General features: G+C 44.4%; 1 protein-coding gene across 1 annotated transcript; it reads left to right on the plus strand.

Annotated features, from left to right (window-relative positions):
* Positions 1-2,355: 2,355 nt before the first annotated feature.
* LOC102818775 (homeobox protein SIX1-like) lies at positions 2,356-5,710 on the plus strand. The gene is made up of 2 exons (XM_006864587.1): positions 2,356-3,176; positions 5,162-5,710. The coding sequence occupies exons 1-2, from the start codon at positions 2,617-2,619 to the stop codon at positions 5,454-5,456; spliced, it is 855 nt and encodes a 284-aa protein (XP_006864649.1). The 5' UTR covers positions 2,356-2,616; the 3' UTR covers positions 5,457-5,710.
* Positions 5,711-22,169: the final 16,459 nt, after the last annotated feature.

A 22,169-nucleotide genomic window follows, 5' to 3' on the forward strand; every position in this document is an offset into this window, starting at 1 on the left:
GTGGTCCTATGTATGGGTGTCTAATTGTCTTCTCTGGACTATTCAAAATGGCTTGAAAATTTATACTTGCCCTTATCTGTCCAAGTTATGCCTCATTTCCTTATACGAAATTGTTAATTATAAAGCGAATGTATCCTTAGTCTTCAAGAGACATGGTTGTTGCTACAGTCCTCTCTCCCACCTTCCCGCACTGTAATTCTGCGTACTTGTTCCAGACTTTAGGGTATTAGCTGATTTTTTAGAGCTGGGTTTAAGCCTCCGTTCCGGTCCTCAAACAGCTGCCTTGTCAATAAGGATCTGTTCCAAGCAGAGACATTCTTTCTGGCAGGACACCACAGCTCCTTAAGACTTCATCTGAAACATCATGAGCACTAAAATAAGTCGAGGAGGGAAAATTACCAGACACATGGACTTGGAGACAGCCCTGCCAGGCTTCCAGCTTAGAAATAAGCCATCAGGCATACCACATGTCATGGGTGCTTTTAAATAATATGCACCTATTAGATGCATTTAAAAAATATGCCTAAATTTGATGAAATATCAGCATCTGCTTTTAATGTCTAATTTGCAAGGGATCCATAAGAGTTTTAAGGATGCAAAAAATATCGTGAGGGAGTGTAGCCTGGAAAACAGCTTGGAATCTCCCAAGAGGCAGCCCAGAGGTGGGAACCCTTCATGAGTTTAAAATGCAGGTTGCTGGGTGCACTTGACTGGGTGCATTATTTTAAAACCATATAAATAATACAAGGGAAAACCCTTACAAGCACTTCCCTTTTCCCCACTTACATTTCAACATACAAATGGTTGTGTTGTGGTTGTGCTGGGCTCTTTGGCTGATGGAATCAAAACATATTTAAAGAAGACAGGCGGGAGTTTAAAGAGCCTAGAGTTTGTTCTTTGCATTCGTTAAGAGGGCACATTTAAATCAAAAGCATTTTTGAAGTGTACTTAAAATTCTGTTTTGAACTTATCTAATCAGAGATAAGTATAGTCGTAAAGTCACTCTCCTTCCACCATTTAACTCCCCTTATCTGCAGACATTGTTCTTATCTCCTGCCAGTCTCAGCTACTGACAATAGATTATCTTTGTTTAGAGAGGCTAATTGTTTTCAAAATCTTTTTAATAATTGCTTTTGAACAAGGTGTGCAAATGAGGCTTAAGATAATTACAGCTTCATTTGTTTGTGCAGTTTTACTAATAAGCATTCCTTACACATACACAAAATAGTAGATGATGGGACTTAAATTGCAGAGCATCTCTCATTCACTGGCAGTAAAATAGGCCAGAATTGCAAATTGCAACCTACACACACACACTCTCTCTCTCTCTCTCTCTCTCTCTTTTTATTTAATCTTCTTGGAGCCACTACCGCTTTGAGGGCAGTGTCCCTCTCAGAACAGGGTAAAGATTATGTTACAACATGACAGTTATTGGAGCCTGGGCACAGTTTTATTTAATTTACACCCCACCCAGCGCCTTCCCTACGAGGTTCCCAAAGCATTTTTGCTAATAGCAAATGAAGCTTCTCGGTATTCCTCAGTAAGAACTGCGCAGATGGGAAACAGTATAGAAACCTACCAGATAAAACCATAGAACCTTAAGATATAAAATCACAAATGAACTTTTGAATTCTATATGCTCAGCAACTATGTTCTGAAAGCCTCTTGTCTGGATCCCAAGTTGACGCGACCCTTTGAGAGCCCTGGAAACGCTGTCCGGTTGGGAGTAACGGTGCTCTTTTGGAGGGCTATGGGGCTGAGGCGGCGAGGGAGAAGGAAATTAGTTTTGGTTCCTGCAGCTGAAGCGAGCCCGGAGAGAAGCCGCTCTTTTAAGGGCTGCAGCCCGGATCCGTGGCCTGCTCTTGTATTATTTATCGCATTCCATAAGCTATTCATCAATCTATTATTTATTCATTCCAACATTAAGGTAATTAAATATGAGCTCACCGGGAAAGGGCAAGCGTGCAAGGGACAGGGACAGGTTCGGAGAGAAAGTCTGGAGTCATTGATTTGTACAGAGATGTGAGTGGCTTTCCTTAGGTGACACTGGGGTGGGGGGTGGAGGGGACTCGAGTTGCAGGGTCCTGACGCGCTCGTCCACCCTCATCTACGGCAGCGCGCTCCCTCCCTCACCTCTCTTTCCACTTCTCCTTCTCCTACCACCTACTCCCCCCTCGCCCCAGCCCGACGGCCTCGCCCACCCCGCGCGAGGAGGCGCAGCCTTGCTGCCCCGCCAGGCGACGCGCTGGCTGGCCAGCCCCGGATAGGCGCTGTCCGCAGCCAATCAGCTCGCCGAGGACGCTGCGCGCTTTAAGGCCGCTGCAGGGAGAACAGAAACCAAGTTCCCCGGCAACGAGCAGCATCCACCCGGCTGGAGGCCGGAACCAGCGAGGCCCGAAAGGCTGAGAAAGGCGCCCACAGCTTAGTGCTCAGCGCACCCCCAATCCTTTTCCTTCTCGTCTGCCCACTGCAGACTCCACTCACTTCTTCGCTGCCACCAAGTCTAGGGAGGGGGCTAGGAGCAACCGTCCCCCTCCCCGCCGCTGTCGCCCCTTGCTTTTTGGGCTCTGCTCCCCTCAGAGCGCGTCCTGGTCGTGCGCCCCAGCAGACCCAACCATGTCGATGCTGCCTTCGTTCGGCTTTACGCAGGAGCAAGTGGCGTGCGTGTGCGAGGTGCTGCAGCAAGGCGGGAACCTGGAACGCCTGGGCAGGTTCCTGTGGTCGCTGCCCGCTTGCGACCACCTGCACAAGAACGAAAGTGTGCTCAAGGCCAAGGCCGTGGTCGCTTTCCACCGCGGCAACTTCCGCGAGCTCTACAAGATCCTGGAGAGCCACCAGTTTTCCCCTCACAACCATCCCAAGTTACAGCAGCTGTGGCTGAAAGCTCACTATGTAGAGGCCGAGAAGCTGCGCGGCCGGCCCCTAGGCGCGGTGGGCAAGTATCGGGTGCGCCGAAAATTCCCGCTTCCGCGCACCATCTGGGACGGCGAGGAGACCAGCTACTGCTTCAAGGAGAAGTCACGGGGTGTGCTGCGGGAGTGGTACGCGCACAACCCCTACCCTTCACCTCGTGAGAAGCGGGAGCTGGCCGAGGCCACCGGCCTCACCACCACCCAGGTCAGCAACTGGTTTAAGAACCGGAGGCAAAGAGACCGGGCCGCCGAGGCCAAGGAAAGGTACGCGGCGTACTTCCTGAGGCTTGGGCCACCCCGGGAAGCCTTCCTGTCCCCTATACCCACCCTGCCCCCGGCAGGCACGCGCCAGCTCGCCTTCCTCGCGGGCCAAAGTCGGGCCGCCGGGCCGCGCCCAGCCCTCCGCGGCGCTGCAGGAAAAGTTCACGAACTCTGAGATCACCTACCAAAGATGGGTACTCATTTGCTTTGAGTTTCCGCACGCATAGGTTTCTTGGGGCGTAAGTGTGAGAATATATTGGCGCTAGATTTGTTTTTCCGGTCTCCTTCGCTGGCCAGGACGAGAACGGGATTGGAAAGAGAGATCAATGAAAAGGAAAGTGTTGATTAGTATAGCGAAAAAAGGGGTTCGGTGTGGCCCAAGGGTTGCGTACCTCTCTCACCTGGCTCTCCAGAGAGGTGGAGGTGGCCGGAGACGTCCACTGGGTCCCCAGCTCCCCTACCCTTGCCCCTGAGATCACTTCCCATAGAAGAGACTGGACATCTTGAGCCAGAGATTGTCAGTTTCATCTTGCACTAGTTGGACAAAGGATTTCAAAAGAAATCCACAGAAAAAAGAGCTTTGGGGAGGAGTTGGCTGCATTTACTTCCCGGCGCCCCAAGTGTAGGAAGGATGGCTTCTCGCCTGGCTGCCTCGCGCTCGTTAGAGCGCCGCGGCCCGTCCGGGAGTCACTTGGTCTTGTTGTCCACGCGTCGGCAAGAAAAGGGGTCTCTGCTCGCAGCCTTCTCTATGCATGGAGCCTCCGGAGGCACTATTTTTGTAACTTGTCTTTGCTTCCACCCCTCCCGTGCCAAAGTGGCCATTTGGCCAGACTCCACGGTTTGCAGTCGAGTTTCCTACGGAGATTGTTAGAGTATGTGGGGGCGGCTGTGGGAGAGCGCTCCGGGAACGCTCGGAGTTTGGGAGAAATGCTAGCGCCCCGGAAGGCAGGGTTTCTTTTGTTCGTTTCTAAGCCTTGGGGCCAAGGATCTTGCCTCCTTGTTTCCTTCAGGATGGAAAAGTCCAAAGTCTGGATAAACAGCTGAAACGGGTTCACTGGGAGAGGTAGATAGCAAAAAGAGAAAGGAGAGAAAAAGGGGAAGACATTCAAACGCTAGTAAAGGGTTGGGGGAGATTAGCTGTGATGTGGAAGTCGCTAGGGCAGAAAAATGTTGAAATTAACCAGAACTAAGTGTCAGGACGAGCGCTCGCTTGCAGTATGTTCCAGGCCTTCCTGTTTCCCCTGCCGAGAAAGGGGTGCGCAGGTGTGGATGTCGATGGAGAGTTTGAGAGGGGCCATGAGGGAATACAACTGAGTAACACTGGGACAGGGGCTGTACAGTTCTAGTTAGACTTCAGGTACAAATGCCTGTCCTGTAAGCCAAGCCCGAGGGTCCATACTCCCTGATAACATCGGAGAGACTGACTTTCCTTCCTGTGTTTACTGAGGTCACTGGGCCGCTTTGGGCACCACTTCCCATGACCTGTTCTGCGTCTCAGGAACGACAACCTCCGGGCAGGGCCAGGGAAACTCTATGTTTAACCTCAGATGGGAACAGGGCAATTGACTTGACTCATCCTAAACATTTGTCTCCTGTTCATTTTCTTCCTCACCAAAAACCATTTGTTGGACGATTTTGAAGTTTAGTTATGTCTAAACGTAATGTTACTTGATTTCAAAATATGGTGTTTTAAATAACCACCTGAATGAAATTTAAAAAATAATTTGTGTTTGTTTCAAATAAACCCTACACAGCTGGATTTTGGAAATCTGGGAGGACAGGCACTCACCCTAGCTGGTCATTTCTGCAATCTCCTCACCTCCCCCATGACCCTTGGGGATGGGCGGGAGGGCAGAGCTCCTCCATTTGGGTCGGTGACAGATTGCACAATGGTTCTTTCCTCCCCTCCCTCCCTTCCTCCCTCCCTCCCTCCATCTCACACCTTTTTTTTTTTTTTTAACCATATGGTGTTATCCTCTATTTCTTAGGGAGAACACCGAAAACAATAACTCCTCCTCCAACAAACAGAATCAACTCTCTCCTCTGGAAGGGGGCAAGCCGCTCATGTCCAGCTCAGAAGAAGAATTCTCACCTCCCCAAAGTCCAGACCAGAACTCAGTACTTCTGCTGCAGGGAAATATGGGCCATGCTAGGAGCTCAAACTATTCTCTTCCCGGCTTAACGGCCTCTCAGCCCGGTCATGGTCTGCAGGCACATCAGCACCAACTCCAGGACTCCCTGCTCGGCCCACTCACCTCCAGTCTGGTGGACTTGGGATCCTAAGTGGGGAGGGACTGGGACCTCCAAAGGATGGCTGGAGCAGCAACCAACTGCAGCAACTAGGGACACTTGTAAATAGAAATCAGGAACCTTTTTGCAGCTTGTTTCTGGGATTCTTTGAGCATAAAGGGATGGTGGACTTTCACAAGCACATTTAAAAAAATCAAAACCAACAGCAATCTCAAGCTTAGTCACCTTAGCCCTCTTCTCTCTGACTTTCCACTTTTGCATTTCCTCTCCCACTGCAGAGATGAGGGGGAGGGGGGAAGAGGGACAAAACCAAAACAAAACCCTAAACAAACAATAGCACCCAGTCATCCAGTCCTAGTTCTGGGCAACCAATGCAACTACTTCCAGTAACTTTTCTTTTTAAAGAATGAATGAGGATTACAAATTGACTGAATTTCTTTTTAATTTATTTGTGGAAAAATGTTTTGGGAAGAGGAAAAGGAAATTTCAAAGAAAGAGAGAGAGAGAGAGAGAGAGATCAAAATTGTGGGGGACAAATAGAGCCTCCAGTCTGGGAAGAACTGGTTGCTTTCTTAAGGTGAATAAGAATATTATCTTAAAACTTTTTGATGGGGGAAAATTAAGTTTACATTTTTCATATTTAGTGTTAAACAATTTTACATAGATTAAAATGACAGTACAGTATTAGGGAGAAAGAAAGAAAAGAAACAAAAACCAAGTGCCTAAATGTCTTAATGCTCTCTATGCGAGGCAGTTAGAAATAGAAGTAACCATTAGTAACAAATATTTTTTGTCAAATTTAGTGGATTTTTTTTTTGGTGGTTGTTGTTTGTTTTCTTGGGTTTTTAAGAAAAATTCATGGTGGACTTTTAAAATGCATTAATGTGAAAACACTTTTCCTGACTGCCATTTCTTCTCATGCCCCGGAAGTTTTCATACCTGTAGCTTACCTACTCCAGTTAAGGGTTTCTCCTGTTCTTAGTTTCTAGTTTGCAAAAGTATGCTGACAAATCTGGCAACCTGGTATTTGTTACCTAAACAGCATGTGTTTTCAGGTTTCTTTTCTATTGTACCTAAACCAGTCTAAATTAAAACTTAGTAGAACACCAGGAGTATGATTCTGTTTCTGAAAGGTGAGTTGTGTACTGCTATCACTGGGCTTTTTTTTTTTAAGTAATAGTTTCTTTCTTTCTTACTTAATGGTGGTTGTGAATTTCAGGGTGTTTGAAGGCCATCCCCTGAACCAAGAATAGTGATTTGGTTAGTATATGACAGAAAAAGAGTGAATTTAGTTTTGGGGTATTTATTTTTTTTATTATTTGGGTATGCAGTATTGTTTACCACTAGATCTTCTCCACAGCATTCATGTTAACTCAGCTCTTTTGTGTTAACAAGTTTTTGACAAGACTGTGAAAGTAAAATAATTTATCAGCTTCAGCTTCGGCAAAACAGGGGTAGGAGGATCGAGGACTGGAAACAAGGACAGCCAACGTTATGAATTAATTTGTACAGATAGAAAGCAGACCAGCAGGACAGGAGCTCTTTCGCACTACTGCCGATAATGTCCAGAAAAATTCCAGTGATCATGTAGGCTCCATTATTATTTTTGCCAGGGGCAAAAGTGATGTATCTTCTGTGTTCACATTTTAAAACTAGTGAAACAAATGGCATTATTTATTAAAATTCTACTCAGGATAACAGGATTGGCTTGCTTGTGCTTTGTAAAAATATTGTTCCCCAGGGAGAGTCTATTTATTTTCTGACATGACAGTTTCATAATTTTGATTTTTCCTCATCTGTAAGTGTCACCATTAATCTATTCATTTCTTCCTCTTTCCAATTTTTTCTGCCTTGATTTAGGAGACTAAGGTGTTTGTGGGGATTAAGGCCTTCTTATTATGAACAGTCTTTAAAAAGAAACTGTCAAATGACTTTGACTGAATTCAAGGGAGAAAGGTCACTGTACTTAACTATAGTCACTTTTACTTATAAAGTCATTTTTCCCCTCAATGATGGACAGATGTGCACACTGCCGCTCAGAGACCATCATTTGAGTTGGGAGCTCAGGGTCCCAATCTCCCTTGTTAGTGTTTTGGATCATTAAGTTGGTGTTTATTTAAGTCACTAGGGTGTTTATTCTCCACGTCTTGGGCCACGGAGAAATGCCACCCTCTGCAGGAGGGGCTCTCACAGGGGATCGCCACACATTCTTCACATTCACTCCCCAAAACAAACACCCTTCACAAAGATAGCTTTCAATGACCCTGACAGGCTTCAAAGGATGCCGCGGAAATCTCCCTGGAAAATAAGGAAGGACCAATTACTTTAATTTCTTACATGCCCTCTCTTCCTACCCTGGTGACTTCCCCCGCCCCACTCTCCTAACTTGCTCCATATAATTTTAGACTCTTCCAAGTTTTGCTTCCCAAGGTACCGCGGCCCACTTCCTGCTCCCTTGGTTGGTAAATCTTGGAAATGTCTGCAGATCTGGTGAGAAGCAGAGTGGGAAGGTCCTGTAAGAGTACCCGTGATTACTGCTTGTAAACTCGTTAAAAGGACAATTTTCTGTCACAGCCATAAACTCTTTGTAAAACCCCTGGCACTCGGTGCAGAGAGCATACATTCCAGATGTGTTTCATAAGAAATTGCACAATATGCCTCCCTCCGCCATCCTTGGCTCAGTTTGGTTAAATGAGAGAGAGACAAGAAGGAGGAAGCGAGAAAGCTGGATATTGCTTTGAGTTTCCTTGGCAATCATTTTAGAACGATCATTAGGAGGAAGTAACCATATTTTTGTTTCTCCTGGAGGAAATCTTCGAGGACCAGCTGTTAAGGGACCTTCCTTCAATTTACCTTCTTGGCGACAGTTTAACTGAACCAAAACCCACTTTTCATTTCTCCTCTACAGCCCATAACGATAGCTAAAAGTAATGAACAACTTATTATTTTAAAAAGTGCTCTTAGGATGACTTACCGCATTTAGCTAAGTAACAAGAAAAAGAAATACTTGGGATGATTTTTGTTTTGTTTTGATGTTTTGAATCTAAGCACACGATGCTCAGGTCTACAATGTCTGTGCGACTTTACCTTTTGAATGGGAATAAAGCTTACTCTGAGACTGAAGCTCGGGAACCAAGAGTCTTGGCCCGCAGAGTTTTTGGTTTAAGCATGTGGGGACTCATCAGCCGTAAGAGCCCAGTGACCTGAGAGCAAGGCGAAAGGTGCCTCCGCGACCTGGAGGCCTAGTTTTGAACCTATTCTCAAGCAAGGACGGCTTGCTTTTGACCTTGGAAGTTGGGACCCTGAACTGGAGTGGGAGTTTCCAGGTAGAGGCAGTAGCGGTGGCGCTTCTGGAGAGCTCTGGGTTTGCGGAGCACGACTCAACACGCCGCTTTCTCCTGCACCCAGAGGGCCCACTGGGCGTCTGGCCGCTAACGTGCGTGGTGCTGTCTTTTTCTCTGCTGATGCAGCTGCTGTGCAGGCGGCGGCGGGAGGGGGCTTCACTCCTCCCGGCCCCCTGAAGGGCAAGACTCCAGCTTGGGAATCCAGAAGCTTCCACTCCAGCTGCTGAGACCTGGGGGCGCTTCTGCTACTCGCAGACTCCTAAGATCGGTCTAGCTACTCTGCTTTGCGCAACCGCAGGGCACCGCTCGGTGTTCTTGGGCCTCCTCTGCAACAGGTCACGGAGAATCGAGGGCAACACGGGACCAGGATCAAAGCACAGCTCTTGGTGTGAGGCCAGTGCCTGGGCCGGAAGCCTCTGAGTGCCGAGGCTGCTAGTCTGCCTCGAAGAGTCAGTGTAAGGAGGATGAGGCCTGCAATTTGCTGTTTGCAGCTGCTATAGTCGTGAGCACCCTGGGTCCTCCTCCTAGGCCCAAACCCCAAAGCAGGGAGGACAGTGGCACCGACCACAGGCCTCGAGGAAGAGCTGTCCAGGCCACAGGACTGAATGCACTGGGGTTCTTCAGCACCACGCTCTGGACCCGGGGCAGCAAGCTCAGGCCTAGTCTGGAGGCGGCCTAGTCCACACCGGTTGGCATTCACTGCCTTTCCAGCTTTACGCATGTTGCGTCTACTTCGCTTCAAGAAGCCTCGGCCTTGGCTCCGGCTTCGGCCTTGGCTCCAGGACCTGGACTCTGTACCCGCGCCCAGAGGTGGGGCGCCATCCAGAAACTGTGCCCCATTCGGGGCTTGCAGCAGGAGACCCGGATTTTAGGGCCACCCGCAGGGCAGGCAGGAAAGTAAATTCCTTGGCTAGGCGAGATCGGGCACTTCCTCTCTAGCCTGCGGTCCTGGGAAGAGCTTCGGTCTCTTCCCCACGCACCACCCGGGACCCCGGCAGGGAAGGCTGTCGCATGTACTGCCAGGCTCTGGCTCTAGAGGTGTCGTTGACTGAGACTGTGGGTTTACATGAGGGAACTCACGGGTTGTCCATGTGTTCCTTCTACACTCCCTGTCCTTTTCCTGAGCGTTCCCACGCTAGAGACATTAAAAATTCTCCAGACTACCACCCCTACCGCCCGAAGCCTGCAGAGTCAGTGCCCAACTTGTCCCCAAGAAGCGACTGGCACCCAGGGCATAGAAGGCTCATGTTCCTGGCCTGGATTCACTTGGTTTTCAGAGCCCTAAACCAGGTGATTTTTGAACCCCTTCCATGTCATAGTGACTCCTTGCCCCGTCCCCAGTAACTCTGACAGATTCCCTTAAGCGGAGTTGTTGGCTAGTAGTTAACCCAGAAAAAGCATTGCCCTGGAAAGGCCGTGTTTTCAATAGGGTTTTAAACCAAACACACAAATACAACTTTGTTCCAGCTGATGAAATTGGAAACCTGTTCTCCCACTGAGGATGGCAATCAGTGTTTTCGATGCTGTGGTCCTTTCAGACAGCGAGAAACAACACTGCAGTAGCATTTAAAAACAAAAAGAAAGAGGCTGCTAGGGGCACATGGGACGCCTGCCTCTACTCAAGCCTGTGGTTCAACTTCTCTCCTTAATTTGTTAATGGACAGCCGAGACATCCTTTCTCAGCAAGGAGAGAGAATGCAACCATCTTAAGGTTTGCATCCGTCTACTGTAGGAGTCCTGGTGTAGTGCTGTGGGTTAATGTGCCAGACTGCAAAGTCTTTTTTTTTTTATTTTAACTTTTTATTATGAACTGAGTGAAGGTTTCAGGGCAGATACTCAGTTTTTTGTTTTGTTTTGTTTTTTTACTTTTTTCTTAAATGTTTTGCTGTGAATCATGTGATAGTTTACATGGGAGAACACCAGTTCTACATTCATTGCCATGGTTACAATCCCCTCCATGCAATCCTTCCCCCGTGTCCCCCAGGTCTTCAGCACACAGTCAAGTTCATCAAATTGTATGAGAATACTTTTTTTTTCCCTCTTCGTTTTACTTCTGGTTGAGCTCTGATCATCCAGTCACTGAAGCCAGGATAAGTGGGTATTATCTGCAGGTGTGGGTGTTCTTATGCATATGCCCTCTCTTTTTATCAGCTGGACGCTTCACTCTCCACTCTAGTCCTCTGTGGCTATGTCACTGACTCTGGGCCCAAGGGTCCCCAACAGACTGCAAAGTCAATTGAACTGCAAGGTTGGTGGTTCAAGCTCACCAGCTGCTCCTCAGAAACCCTATGCAGGGTCTCTATGGATTGGAACCGACTTGACTGCACATGATAACTGTTTACTGGATTCATGGTGTGGCGCTGTAGGTTAATGCACCAGATTGTAAAACCCTTTGAACTGTAAGGTTGGTAGTTCAAGCTCACCAGCTACTCCTTGGAAATCCTATACAGGGTTGCTATGGTTTGGAATTGACTGTTTTACTACCTGCAAATCTTTTTCTTCTCTTTTAGTAAAAGTGTTCATTAATGATTTTCCTTTACCATGAAATGAAAATACAATTAAAATCACCATCGTTTTTGGGGGGAAGGGATCAAATAGGGAAATGCAAAAAGAAAACCAAAACAACAACAAAAAACCCCCCAAAGCCCCAACAACCCTAGCTTTTAAATAGAAGAAAAGGTTACTTGGGATTTAACCCACCCCTAACAGGTGGCACTGTATGACAGGCACTGGACTGATAACCAGAAAGTCAGTGGTTCAAACTCACAGCTTTGCTATCAGTTGGGACTGACTTGAAGGTACTTAAAAAAACAATGGTACCTGATCCAAATCATTCTGACTCCTAGTGACCCCATAGGGAACATTAGAACAGAACTGCCCTATAGGGTTTGCAAAGTTGTAAATCTTTTACAGAAGCAGACTGGCTGACTGCCACACCTTTCTTCTGCAGAGTGCACTGGTGGGTTCCTTGAACAGCTGATTTTTCTGTTAGCAGTCAAGTGCTTTAACCACTGCACACCACCAGAGGTCCCTCAGAAATGGACATTGTTGCAGTTAAGTGCATTGAGTCTGTTCCAATTTACAGTGACACTGCATAGTTTCCAAGGAGCAGCTGGTGGGTTTGAACCACCAACCTGTGGTTAGCAGTCCAGTACCACGCCACACCAGGCAGGACTCCCAGAAGTGGATATCAAACTGTAATTGGCTTTCTTCTGCATTTCCATTAGTGGTTGTTGTTGATAGATTCTGGTCCTTAATATACTAAGGAGGCATGGAAATGTATATGATCTCCCTCCAAAGTGGTTCCCTATTCTTCTCATCTCCTCAAATTTAGGAGATGGGGCTGATACAGGCAAAGCTAAGTAGAAAATCTCATGGATTAACCAGGTAAATTTATTTTAATTGGGGATTTTAGACTGACTATAGCTTTTTAAATGTCATAGTTTTTTTTATAGTATAAACATAATTTGGGGGCAATGAGAGGGTTTGCTGGTGATTCAGGACCAGACCAGATATGCATATGGAGTCTTAAAGGGACAATCTAGACTATGTATTTCTACTGACACAAAGATTCTTTAAAAACACTGAAATAGAGTTGGTGAGTCAACAATCCCTGATAGAAAATCTGCACGTTCCAGCTAGTATGTCTGGAAATTTGATTTTCTAAGTGTTCTTTTTATGTTCAGTGTTTTTACAAATTCAGCTACTCACTTTTTTTCTCTTCCATACAGCATCACTTTAGTTGCCTTGTAATACTTAAGTTCTAATTTGAGTTGCCAGTTACCTAAATGGTCTAAGTACCAGTAAAAGGGGAATGTGAAAAACAAAACAAAAACCCTCAAAGCAAATCAAAGTTGAGACATTCTTGCTTGACCCTCACACAGATATCATATTCAAACTATAAGCATCTATATGCCATGATAGTCCTCTTAACTTTTGCAGCTTTTTTTCTTTTTCTTTTTTAACTTTTAAACAATTGGTGACAGGGAACAGAAACTTACAGTGTTAAGAACATGAATATTTTGAGGGCCAGGTAGGATAGTCTATAAGACTTTATAAAAGGCAACTTTACCTATAAGTCAAGGAAAACAGTATTATTAGCTCTTTATTTATTCCTTATTGTTGCTAAGTGCCTTGGAGTGGGTTTCAATTCATAGCAACCCTGTACAGGGTTTTCAAGGAGTGACTTGTGGGTTTGAACCATCACCTTTTCAGTTAGCAGCCAAGTGCTTATCCTACAGCACAAACTTTAAAAAAGTTAAGCTAGATAGGTTAACATATTTTATGATCTATGAAGTGAATAGAATATCTAAGCAATTGAAGCCGTCTCGGTTTTGGTTTTCAGGTGTGGTGAATATTTTCTATACATTGCTGATGCTATAGGAACTTAATAGGATATCTTTTAAATTCAAGTTCTTGATTTTAATTGAAGAATAACATTGCTCAGGGCTACACCTCTGAGTACAAATAGCTAATTTAAGAAAATCAGTTGTAGGAATCTGGAACCATTGGTTATTTTCAAAATAAAAAGACAAAATTTTCCTCAAGAAGGCCAGGAGGATTCCTTTACCTATACCATATCTCCTGATTTCTCATTAAAAAGACTAGTACAGGTTCCTTACCATATTACTACTTGAAAACATCAGTCTGATATAAAGTTCCCAAGCTGTCTTATTAATTTTTCCATTAATATACCTTATGAGCAATTCTGTATACATTTCCTTTTTCTCTCTAGTTTCTTTTTTTTTCTAGAGGGGTGGGAGAAAGAAAAGTAGCATAAAAAAGAAGATAACAGTACAGTTTAAAAATTGTATTACAATGTTTGCTGTTGCCACATGTTTCATAAGTAACAAATAGTATCCATACAAACAAAACAACCAGTATTCAGACTTCTCCGCTTTTGTTCAACTAAGTATCAAGAAGAAAGTGAAAAATCAAACAAAATACCACTTATGAATTAAGTTAGAATTGGAATGGGGGAAATCGGAAAGTTTTTGGATTTTCTTGTAATATAAACTCTCAACACGGTTTATATCAGAAAGTGTCTGGGGGAGGAGGTAGCACCCATTTTTATAGAAATTTCTTAAGTTTGAGGTTCAGAATTTTCCTTTTATTAGGATCAATTCAACTGCTGGTCACCAAGGCTCCTTAAACAAGGAGATGTTGCAATCTACCAGAGTTCAGAGTCCACAGTAAGTAGGATGAGGTGACATGAAGCTGTTCTGTTCTCTCCCAGTTCTCCAAAGTTAACATGAGACCCCACAAACTAAGAAATTGCAAAGTGGATCAGGATGCAAGTTCTTCGCTCAAATTTTCATTGGGTCATTTAATGTGAATATGTGTTGGGTTTTCTGAAAATATATTTTCAGTTCCCCCGGGGACAAGAAAGAGTTCATTTGTTTTCTGACAGGTTTCACACTGTGGGCAGGTCAGCCAAAAAGGAGAGGAAACAGAAAACAGCCCTATGATTAATTCTACCTGTTTTTCCCATGAGCGATCACCTGCTCCAGGGGTCATGAATAGCAGGTAGCTCTCCTTCTTCTGGGCTCTGAGAGGTTCGTTTGTTTGGTGACAGCTGAGTGACAAGGCCTGAAACCCGAGCCCATCGCCGGCCTGATGTGGGGATAAAAACCCTGGATGTTCCCTCAAACATTTCAGGAAATGAAAGTTGTAACGCGATCCCTTCAGCGCCCACGATCCCCCAGAAAACACAAAAGCTCAAAGGAGCCTACTCGATTGAATTTGGCCTGCAGTTGATGGAGGGAAAGCGGAGCCTGGCGCGGGGAGGAGGGAGGAAGTGGGTTGGGGTTGTGGCTGGTAGCTCTCTGGGCCCTGGGAGGAGGAGGAAGAGAGTGGGGTGCTCGGGCCCGGCAGCCCCTCTCCGCCCACCGCACCCTTGCAGCGTCCCAAGCGCCCCTGCACGTCCAGACAGCGTCGTGACCTGCTGCTGCCATCACAGTTAGACCAGTTTTTCGGGTCAACCTAGAGCGGGAAGGAAAATCTGAGGCCTTTTACTCCGCGCAGACCCCAGACATGTAGCACGGCCTGAGCGCTCAGGCCCTGGGCCGTGGCCTCGAAGCCACAGGGCCTAAAGCCCCTCAGAGGCAGCATCGCAGGTCCCGAGAGCCGCACTAACCCCTAGGCAGAGGCGAGCCTTTCCAGCCGACCCGGTGGTGAGCACGCCCAGCCCGGTGTCCCCAGCGGCCCGGAGACGGAGGCCAAGCGGCGCGGACACGCGGGCCTCACTCAGCGCCCTCGCGCTCAGCAGCCTCCATCCGTCAGCAGCTCCCATCTGCCTCCGGCTTCGCCCGCACTGGCGGTAGAAGCTCCCCTCCTGCGGCCAGGAGGAGGGGTGAGGACTAGGGGAAATGGGAGAAGGGGAGCCGAGAAGCTGAACGCTGCGACCCCCACGCGGCCATCCATCCTTAGGTCGTGCTTGCTTGTCAATCATCGCGCCCAGTGCTGCAGCAACCTCCCAGTAGGTGGGAGGAAATAGACCCGGGCTGCTCCAGGCGAGTTTTCCTTCTTTACTCAGACAGCTGTGACTGCTTTGTTCTCTTACAGAATTTTCTTTTCTTTTCCCTTGAGTTCCGAAATCTTTCCCAGACAGCATTATCAGTCCCCATCTCTCTCCCTAACCTTTCACCGGGACTAGCAATGTGAATTAAAAAAAAACAAAACAAAAAAAAAAACACAGAAGCACATTATAGAGAACTAACCTAGGAAGCAGAATACTGCATTGTCAAAGATCCATTTTGCACACACTTGCAATTAGTGTGATTTTGGACAAGTTACCTAAACTGAGCTTCGATTTCTTCTGGGATAGTAGTAACTACGATACCCACAAGGCAGCGATAGGTACTGGATAACTTAAATGAGCTAAAGTATTAAATGTAAAGTGCTTGGTACATTAGACCTTTAATGAATAGTAGCTATAATTACAACATGCTTGAAGTCTCCTTATACTGCCACAATGCCACCTGGGAAAATCCCCATGATGCTAGAGTTTCCAGTGAGGGCCGATTGTGGCCTTGTGTCCTTTTGTCTGAAGAAGGGCTAGAAGTACAAGGTAGTCCACAAAAACGTGAGGTCTGATTAGCCTTTGGGGGTTGTCAAAGCTGAAGCTGATTATGGAAACTCTGATTCTAGAAGCTAGAGAAATTTAACTTCAATCATTTATTTTGGAATCTGTTAATACTTGATTTTGGAACTTCTTCTTAGAAAATCCTGATGTGGTGCTGTAGGACAAGCACTGGACTGCTAACTGCAAGACTGGCAATTCAAACCCACTAGCTGCTCCTCATGATCCCTATATAGGATCACTATGAGTCGGAAGCCATTCGGCACTTAACAACAACATTCTTTTTAGAGAGATGCCTATTTATATAGATACCATCATTCTACTGATGAAAACAAAACCCACTAAATATGCCAGAAAATGACAAATTACTTAGGAGGGAACTAAAGCATTCAGCTGAGTAGATAATTTAAGACCCCACCTAAATATGTCAACGTAAGTGTAGAATAAGAAACTACTTGGATGATTTAATGCCTTACTGATGCTAACACAATGTTGGCTATAACACCTGATATATATATATATATATGTACACATATATTTTTGAGCAAATGGGTTGCTGAAAAGACAGAGAATCTTTAGACAGAACACAATTCCCAAAGTTGGAATTGTGCTGGACCCTCTTGGGTACATTTCTTCTCTTGTGACACTCTTTAATGATCACCAGGGATGAATAGCTCATTTTGACATATTACACAGCCTTCTCTGGTTTCAAGGACTTTATCATTGTTTCTAAGGTATTGTTGAAAGTAAAATGCATAGCTGAAATGGGCTTGGTGTAATCCCAAAGAGCTTGATGGGTAAGCAGAAGAGGGAGAGGAGAGAAGAGGGGAGGGGACTGAATCAGTTTTGGGGGCAATGTTGGGATTGTTTTTCCCCTAGATTGATTCAGTGGCAGAAACAGAGGACTACTGTTAGGAGGAACCTCTCCTGCAAAGGTAAATCCAAAACCTGTGAAGTAGGTGGAACATACAAGGTTTAAGGATGGATCTTCAGGCACTGAATTCCTTTACCATTATTGCCACGCCACTACTGAAAGAAGCCTTTTGTATTTCAACTCAGCACAACATTTTCCTTTGCTTCAAAAGTATACTAGTTGACTAAAAACTATATATGATTTAGCTTTTAGCTTAGGGAAGCTGAACAATTTGTTTGTACTCAGTCACCATATATGCTTAGGAAGAATTCAATTTTCTGTTTAAACGGTTCTATATTCTATTCAGAGTCCTGGGGTGGCTGGCGCTGTGGGCTAATGCAAAGTCGTTTGAACTGCAAGGTCAGTGGTTCAAGCTCACCAGCTGCTCCTTGGAAACTCTATACAGGGTTTCTATGGGTTGGAATCCACTTGACGGCACTTAACAACAACAACAACAATATTCTATTCACAATTTCCTTATAGTGGTAGAGGGAGTAGATACAAGTTTAAAAAGTAACCCCAAAGACCGGCTATATACATACATTCAATCGACCTCATGCCTGCAGAATTGCAGATGTCCATACAGCATTTATTTTTGGCAAATATATTCTACATTACTTTATTTTCAAAATAGGGATTTGAATGTAAGCAGAAATGGATAGATGACAAGTAAGATTTCAGAGCTATTCCTTTGAAGAAGGTGTCTTATAGTCAAAGAAATATTTGGTAGAACTGTGACTATATCACTGCTTAATCACTTGCATATTGTAAAATGATTTACATACTACCAAGACCAGGCGTTCCCAGAACTATGTTTCCTGCCCCCAAATTTCTGCCACTGCTTTTAACATGACAGGCATTAAAAAAAATGTAATTAAAAAAGAAAAGCTTTCTAAATTGTTCCAGCGGTCCACATGATTAGAAATGCAAAAATCTGTTCATGTGCACACTCAAAACATAAAGAGAAATAAAAAAGAGCACTTTATGCTGAAGAATAAGTTAATTTAAATTAGATTAAACTTTGCAGAGGGTGCTTCAAGGAGGTTTGGGTGGATTCCAAGCCTTAGCATATCATTCAAGAAATGAAAGGCCTCAGGACATTCCAAAAGGCATGTCCGCTCTAAATCAGCTTTAGTTCATTCCAAATAAAAAATATATGACTGAACTTGAAGGCTGGATAAAGAGGGGAGTCTTATTTCTACTCTGCAGATGCATCACAGTGAAATAAACTAAGTGTGGAAATCCAGACCCCTCAATTTTAGAGTTTCTCTAGAGGATTTATTCTAACTGCTGAAGCAGTTGTTCCTGTTCATTCACTTTGTCTCCATGAAACTGAAAGATTTACTTGCCAATATGCTAAGAAGTATAGTGACTTCTTTTCCACTGGTAGTCAGTCCTAACTGAAATGGATTCATTTTTATAACGTGCTTAGAAGATAACTACTAAATGTTTTCAACATATTTTCATGGGGCATGACACAGTGTGAGTTTAATTACAGGTCAATTTCAGATAACTCGCTTTTCAACTGTGGGAAATAACGCTTTCATTTTGATTAAGGTAAAAAAATACAAAAAAAAATAAGTCAACTTCTTATAGAATGAAAACATTTCAACATTATTTATCTGAACTAAATAAAGGTTGAAATGAAATGTAAGCATTATTTTTTGAAGTTCAAGTTGAGCTGCTAACTGCAGGTCAGCAGTTTGGATCCATAGGAGAAAGATGAGGCTTTTTACTTCCATGAAGATTTACAGCTTTGGAAATCCTATACAGGTCCCTATGAATCAGCACTGACTTGGCACAACTACCAACCCCCTTTAGATCATGCATGACTTCGGGATAAGAAGATTTTGATTGGAATGATTAATTAAAGAAGTTAATTATAGTGAATTGATAAAATATGGTAAAACAAAAGTACTAAATTTAAGTGAAATATAAACAAAATCATAAACAAGACTCAAGATGGATTCTAATCTTCCATTATAATTCTTATGAACCACACAATGACTCAGAGAGATCTGTTTTCTTTGTTTGTGCTTTCAGCCACACTGCTCTTGAGAAGAGTACAAATGGAAATATGGTAATAAGGATTAAGAGAGTCAAATACTGTTAGCCAGTGGGGTGTACTGTGGATTGTATTACCGGCAGGAGTGGAGGCAAAATACCCATAAAATAGCCTTTCAGATTCAGTTTGTCTCAAGTTACATTGTGAAATTCCGTGGTTTGGTGCAGTTGTATCCCCGTTGGTTCTTGAGAATGAAACAGAGGTGGGGTGGGCCAAACTTTGTGCAGAAGCACTTGCAGGTGCTACCAGAAGTATTGGGGCTTGTGGTTTCCTACATGAAATTCTTTCAGTGATTGCGTGCCCTCCTGGGTTGCATGGGTAAGAGGCAGAACATCCGGAGCTCAATCTGTAGCTCCTTCATAGCCCACAGGCCAGTCCATATTCTGAAGGCTAATTTGATACAGACTATTATCTGTAATTCCAGCATCAGGCCCCTCTGTCCCAGAACCTCTATTGGGTAAAAGACGGAAATTATAATCTTCTATCCATTAAGTGAAGAAATCTAACAGAACGTATTTCTTAGCTGAGAAATAAAAACTCAAATCCTGACCACACAATTCACCTTAGTATTCTTTGGTTCTTTTGGAGGGTGTATCAACAATCCTGGAATCCTGGTTCCAATTCAGTTTAAAGGTCTCCCTTATGCTTATGTTCTAACCATGACTGAAAATGGTATTTATTCTTTATTTCCTGTTCTAGACTTTGGTGCGATGCTTTTTGTGGATGATTGTTAAGCTGTTAAATTCATTCTTATTTCTGGAGTTGTTGTTAAAAGTGCTGTCGAGTCGGTTCTGACCCATAGCGACCCTGTACAGGGTTTCTGAGGGTGTAAATCCTTACGGGAGTAGAAAGCCTCCTCTTTCTTCCGCGGAGCAGCTGGTAGTTTCGAGCCACTGACCTTAATGTTCGCAGCCCGATTCGTAACCACTACGCTACCAGAGAGCAGTTTCTGGAGTAGTAGCTCTTTAATGATGATGAAAAAGTAGTACCCGTATGTCTCCCAAGGAAGCTTTGGAGATTTTCTGTTTAGCCACTTTTAAAATTGATTTAACCTCTTAAGACTAACAAACCAATGCAATGTCTATAAATCCTGTTTGTGTGAGAAAAATACTAGTAAAATTTCTAGATTTAGGTAAAGTATTGGGACAATTGATATATTAATACTAATGTTTATATGTATACTATATTGAGCTCTGGTAGCGTAGTGGTTACGAATCGGACTGCGAACCTTAAGGTCAGCGGTTTGAAACTATCAGCCGCTCCGCGGGAGAAAGATGAGGCTTTCTACTCCCATAAAGATTTACACCCTTGGAAACCCTGTACAGGGTCGCTATGGGTCGGAACCGACTCGACGGCACTTAACAACAACAACAACAACTTGTTGGGCTGCCAACCTCAAGGTCAGCAGTTCGAAACTACCAGCGGTTCTGCAGGAGAAAGATGAGGTGTTCTGCTCCCGTAAAGATTTATAGCCTTGGGAACCCTGTGCAGGGTCATTATGAGTCGGAACTGACTCCACGGTATTAAACAACAACAACAACAACCAGATGGATAACAATTTTTCAGTAAAATATTTTAGTGGGAAAAAGATCCATGCAGGTTGAATGAAGTACCATCTCCAGTAAAATGTGCCAATTGTATATATTTTAAAAGTTCAGAGACAATTAACTAGACTAGCAGTGAATTGCTAATGTCTATGTTTTTGTTAATGTGCATGAAGTGAGGTATCACTGAAACTTACATATTTTGTCAACACTGTAGGACAAGCACCTGATTGCTAAACACAAGGTTGGTAGTTTAAACCTGGTAACTGCTCCCCAGGAGAAAGATAAGGCTTTCTGCTCAGGTAAAGATTTAAAGCCTCAGAAGCCCTCTACAGATCACACTGTGAAGTGAAATCTATTCCATGGCAGTAGGTTTGTTGTTGTTGTTGTCAGGTGCCATTGAGTCAGAACCGACTCATAGTGACCCCATGCACAGCAGAACGAAACAATGTCCGATCCTGGGCAAACCCCAGCACCGCTGCCACACTTGACGCCATCAATGATGCCACCTGGCTGATCCATCTCGTTGGGGGTCTTACTCTTTTTCTCTGACCCTCCATCTTACCCAGCATGACATCCTTCTCCAGCGACTGCTCTCTCCTGACAATATGTTCACAGTATGAGAGACGAAACTTAGCCATCCTGGCCTCCAAGGAACACTCTGGCTGCACTTCTTCCAAAATAGATCTATTGGTTCTTCTGGCAGCCCATGGCACTTTTAGTATTCTCCTCCAACACCACAACTCAAAGGCATCAATTCTTCTACAATCTTCCTTATTCACTGTCCAGCTTTCGCATCCGTATGAGGTTATTGAAAATACCATGGCTTGGGTCAGGCGCACCTTAGTCCTCAAGCTGACATCTCTGCTCTTCAACACTTTAAAAAGTTCCTGTGTAGCAGATTTGCCCAATGAAGACTCATTAACAACCTACGATATGCAGATGATATAACCTTGCTTGCTGAAAGTGAAGATGACTTGAAACATTTACTTACGAAGATCAAAGAGCACAGCCTTTGGTATGGGTTGCATCTCAATGTCAGAAAAACAAAAATCCTCACCACGGGACCAATAAACAACATTCTTAACAACGGAGAAAAGATAGAAGTTATCAAGGACTTCATTCTTCTTGGATCAACTATCAACACTCGTGGAAGCAGCAGTCAAGAGATCAGACAACGTATTATTGCATTGGGCAAATCTGCTGCACAGGAATTTCAAGGTTTGGGTTAGTTACCTCTTAAAATCTTGCTCTCCCTTTTCCTATGTCTTTCTCTTTCATACATTCTCATAACCATTCTAGGAATGTTAAGCACATATAACTTATCTTGCCTTTGCAAATAGAAATAAACACTATCTTTAAAAGATAATTGATTCAATAATCAATATTGCTGCTGTTCTTAAGTGTCCTCAAATCAGTTTTGACTCATAGTGACCCTGTGCAGGGTTTCTGAGGAGTAGCTGGTGGATTTGAATCACCAGCCTTATTGTTAGTAGTCCAGTGCTTATCCTACAACACCACACATTACTCACTTGTTGTTATTAAGTGCCATCAAGTCGGTTCTGACTTACAGTGACCCTGTACAGGGTTTCCAAGGCTGTAAATCTTTATGGGAGCAGAAAGCCTCATCTTTCTCCTGCCGAACAGCTGGTAGTTTCGAACAGCTGACCCTGAGGTTAGCAGCCCAATTCGCAACCACTACACTACCAGAGCTCCTTCATTAATCAGTAGTGGGTAATTAATTGAGGCTAATGGGAGGCAGTATTAGAATTGGATTAAAAGGGTTAATGGAAAATATT

This window comes from Chrysochloris asiatica, unplaced genomic scaffold (genome assembly GCF_000296735.1).
Source record: "Chrysochloris asiatica unplaced genomic scaffold, ChrAsi1.0 scaffold00067, whole genome shotgun sequence".
Classification (NCBI taxonomy): Eukaryota; Metazoa; Chordata; class Mammalia; order Afrosoricida; family Chrysochloridae; genus Chrysochloris; species Chrysochloris asiatica.

Coding starts and splice junctions, on each gene's coding strand:
- LOC102818775 (XM_006864587.1), top strand. CDS start 2,617: ATGTCGATGCTGCCTTCGTTCGGCTTTACGCAGGAGCAAGTGGCGTGC. Junction 3,177..5,161: donor GCCGCCGAGGCCAAGGAAAG/GTACGCGGCGTA, acceptor TCTATTTCTTAG/GGAGAACACCGAAAACAATA.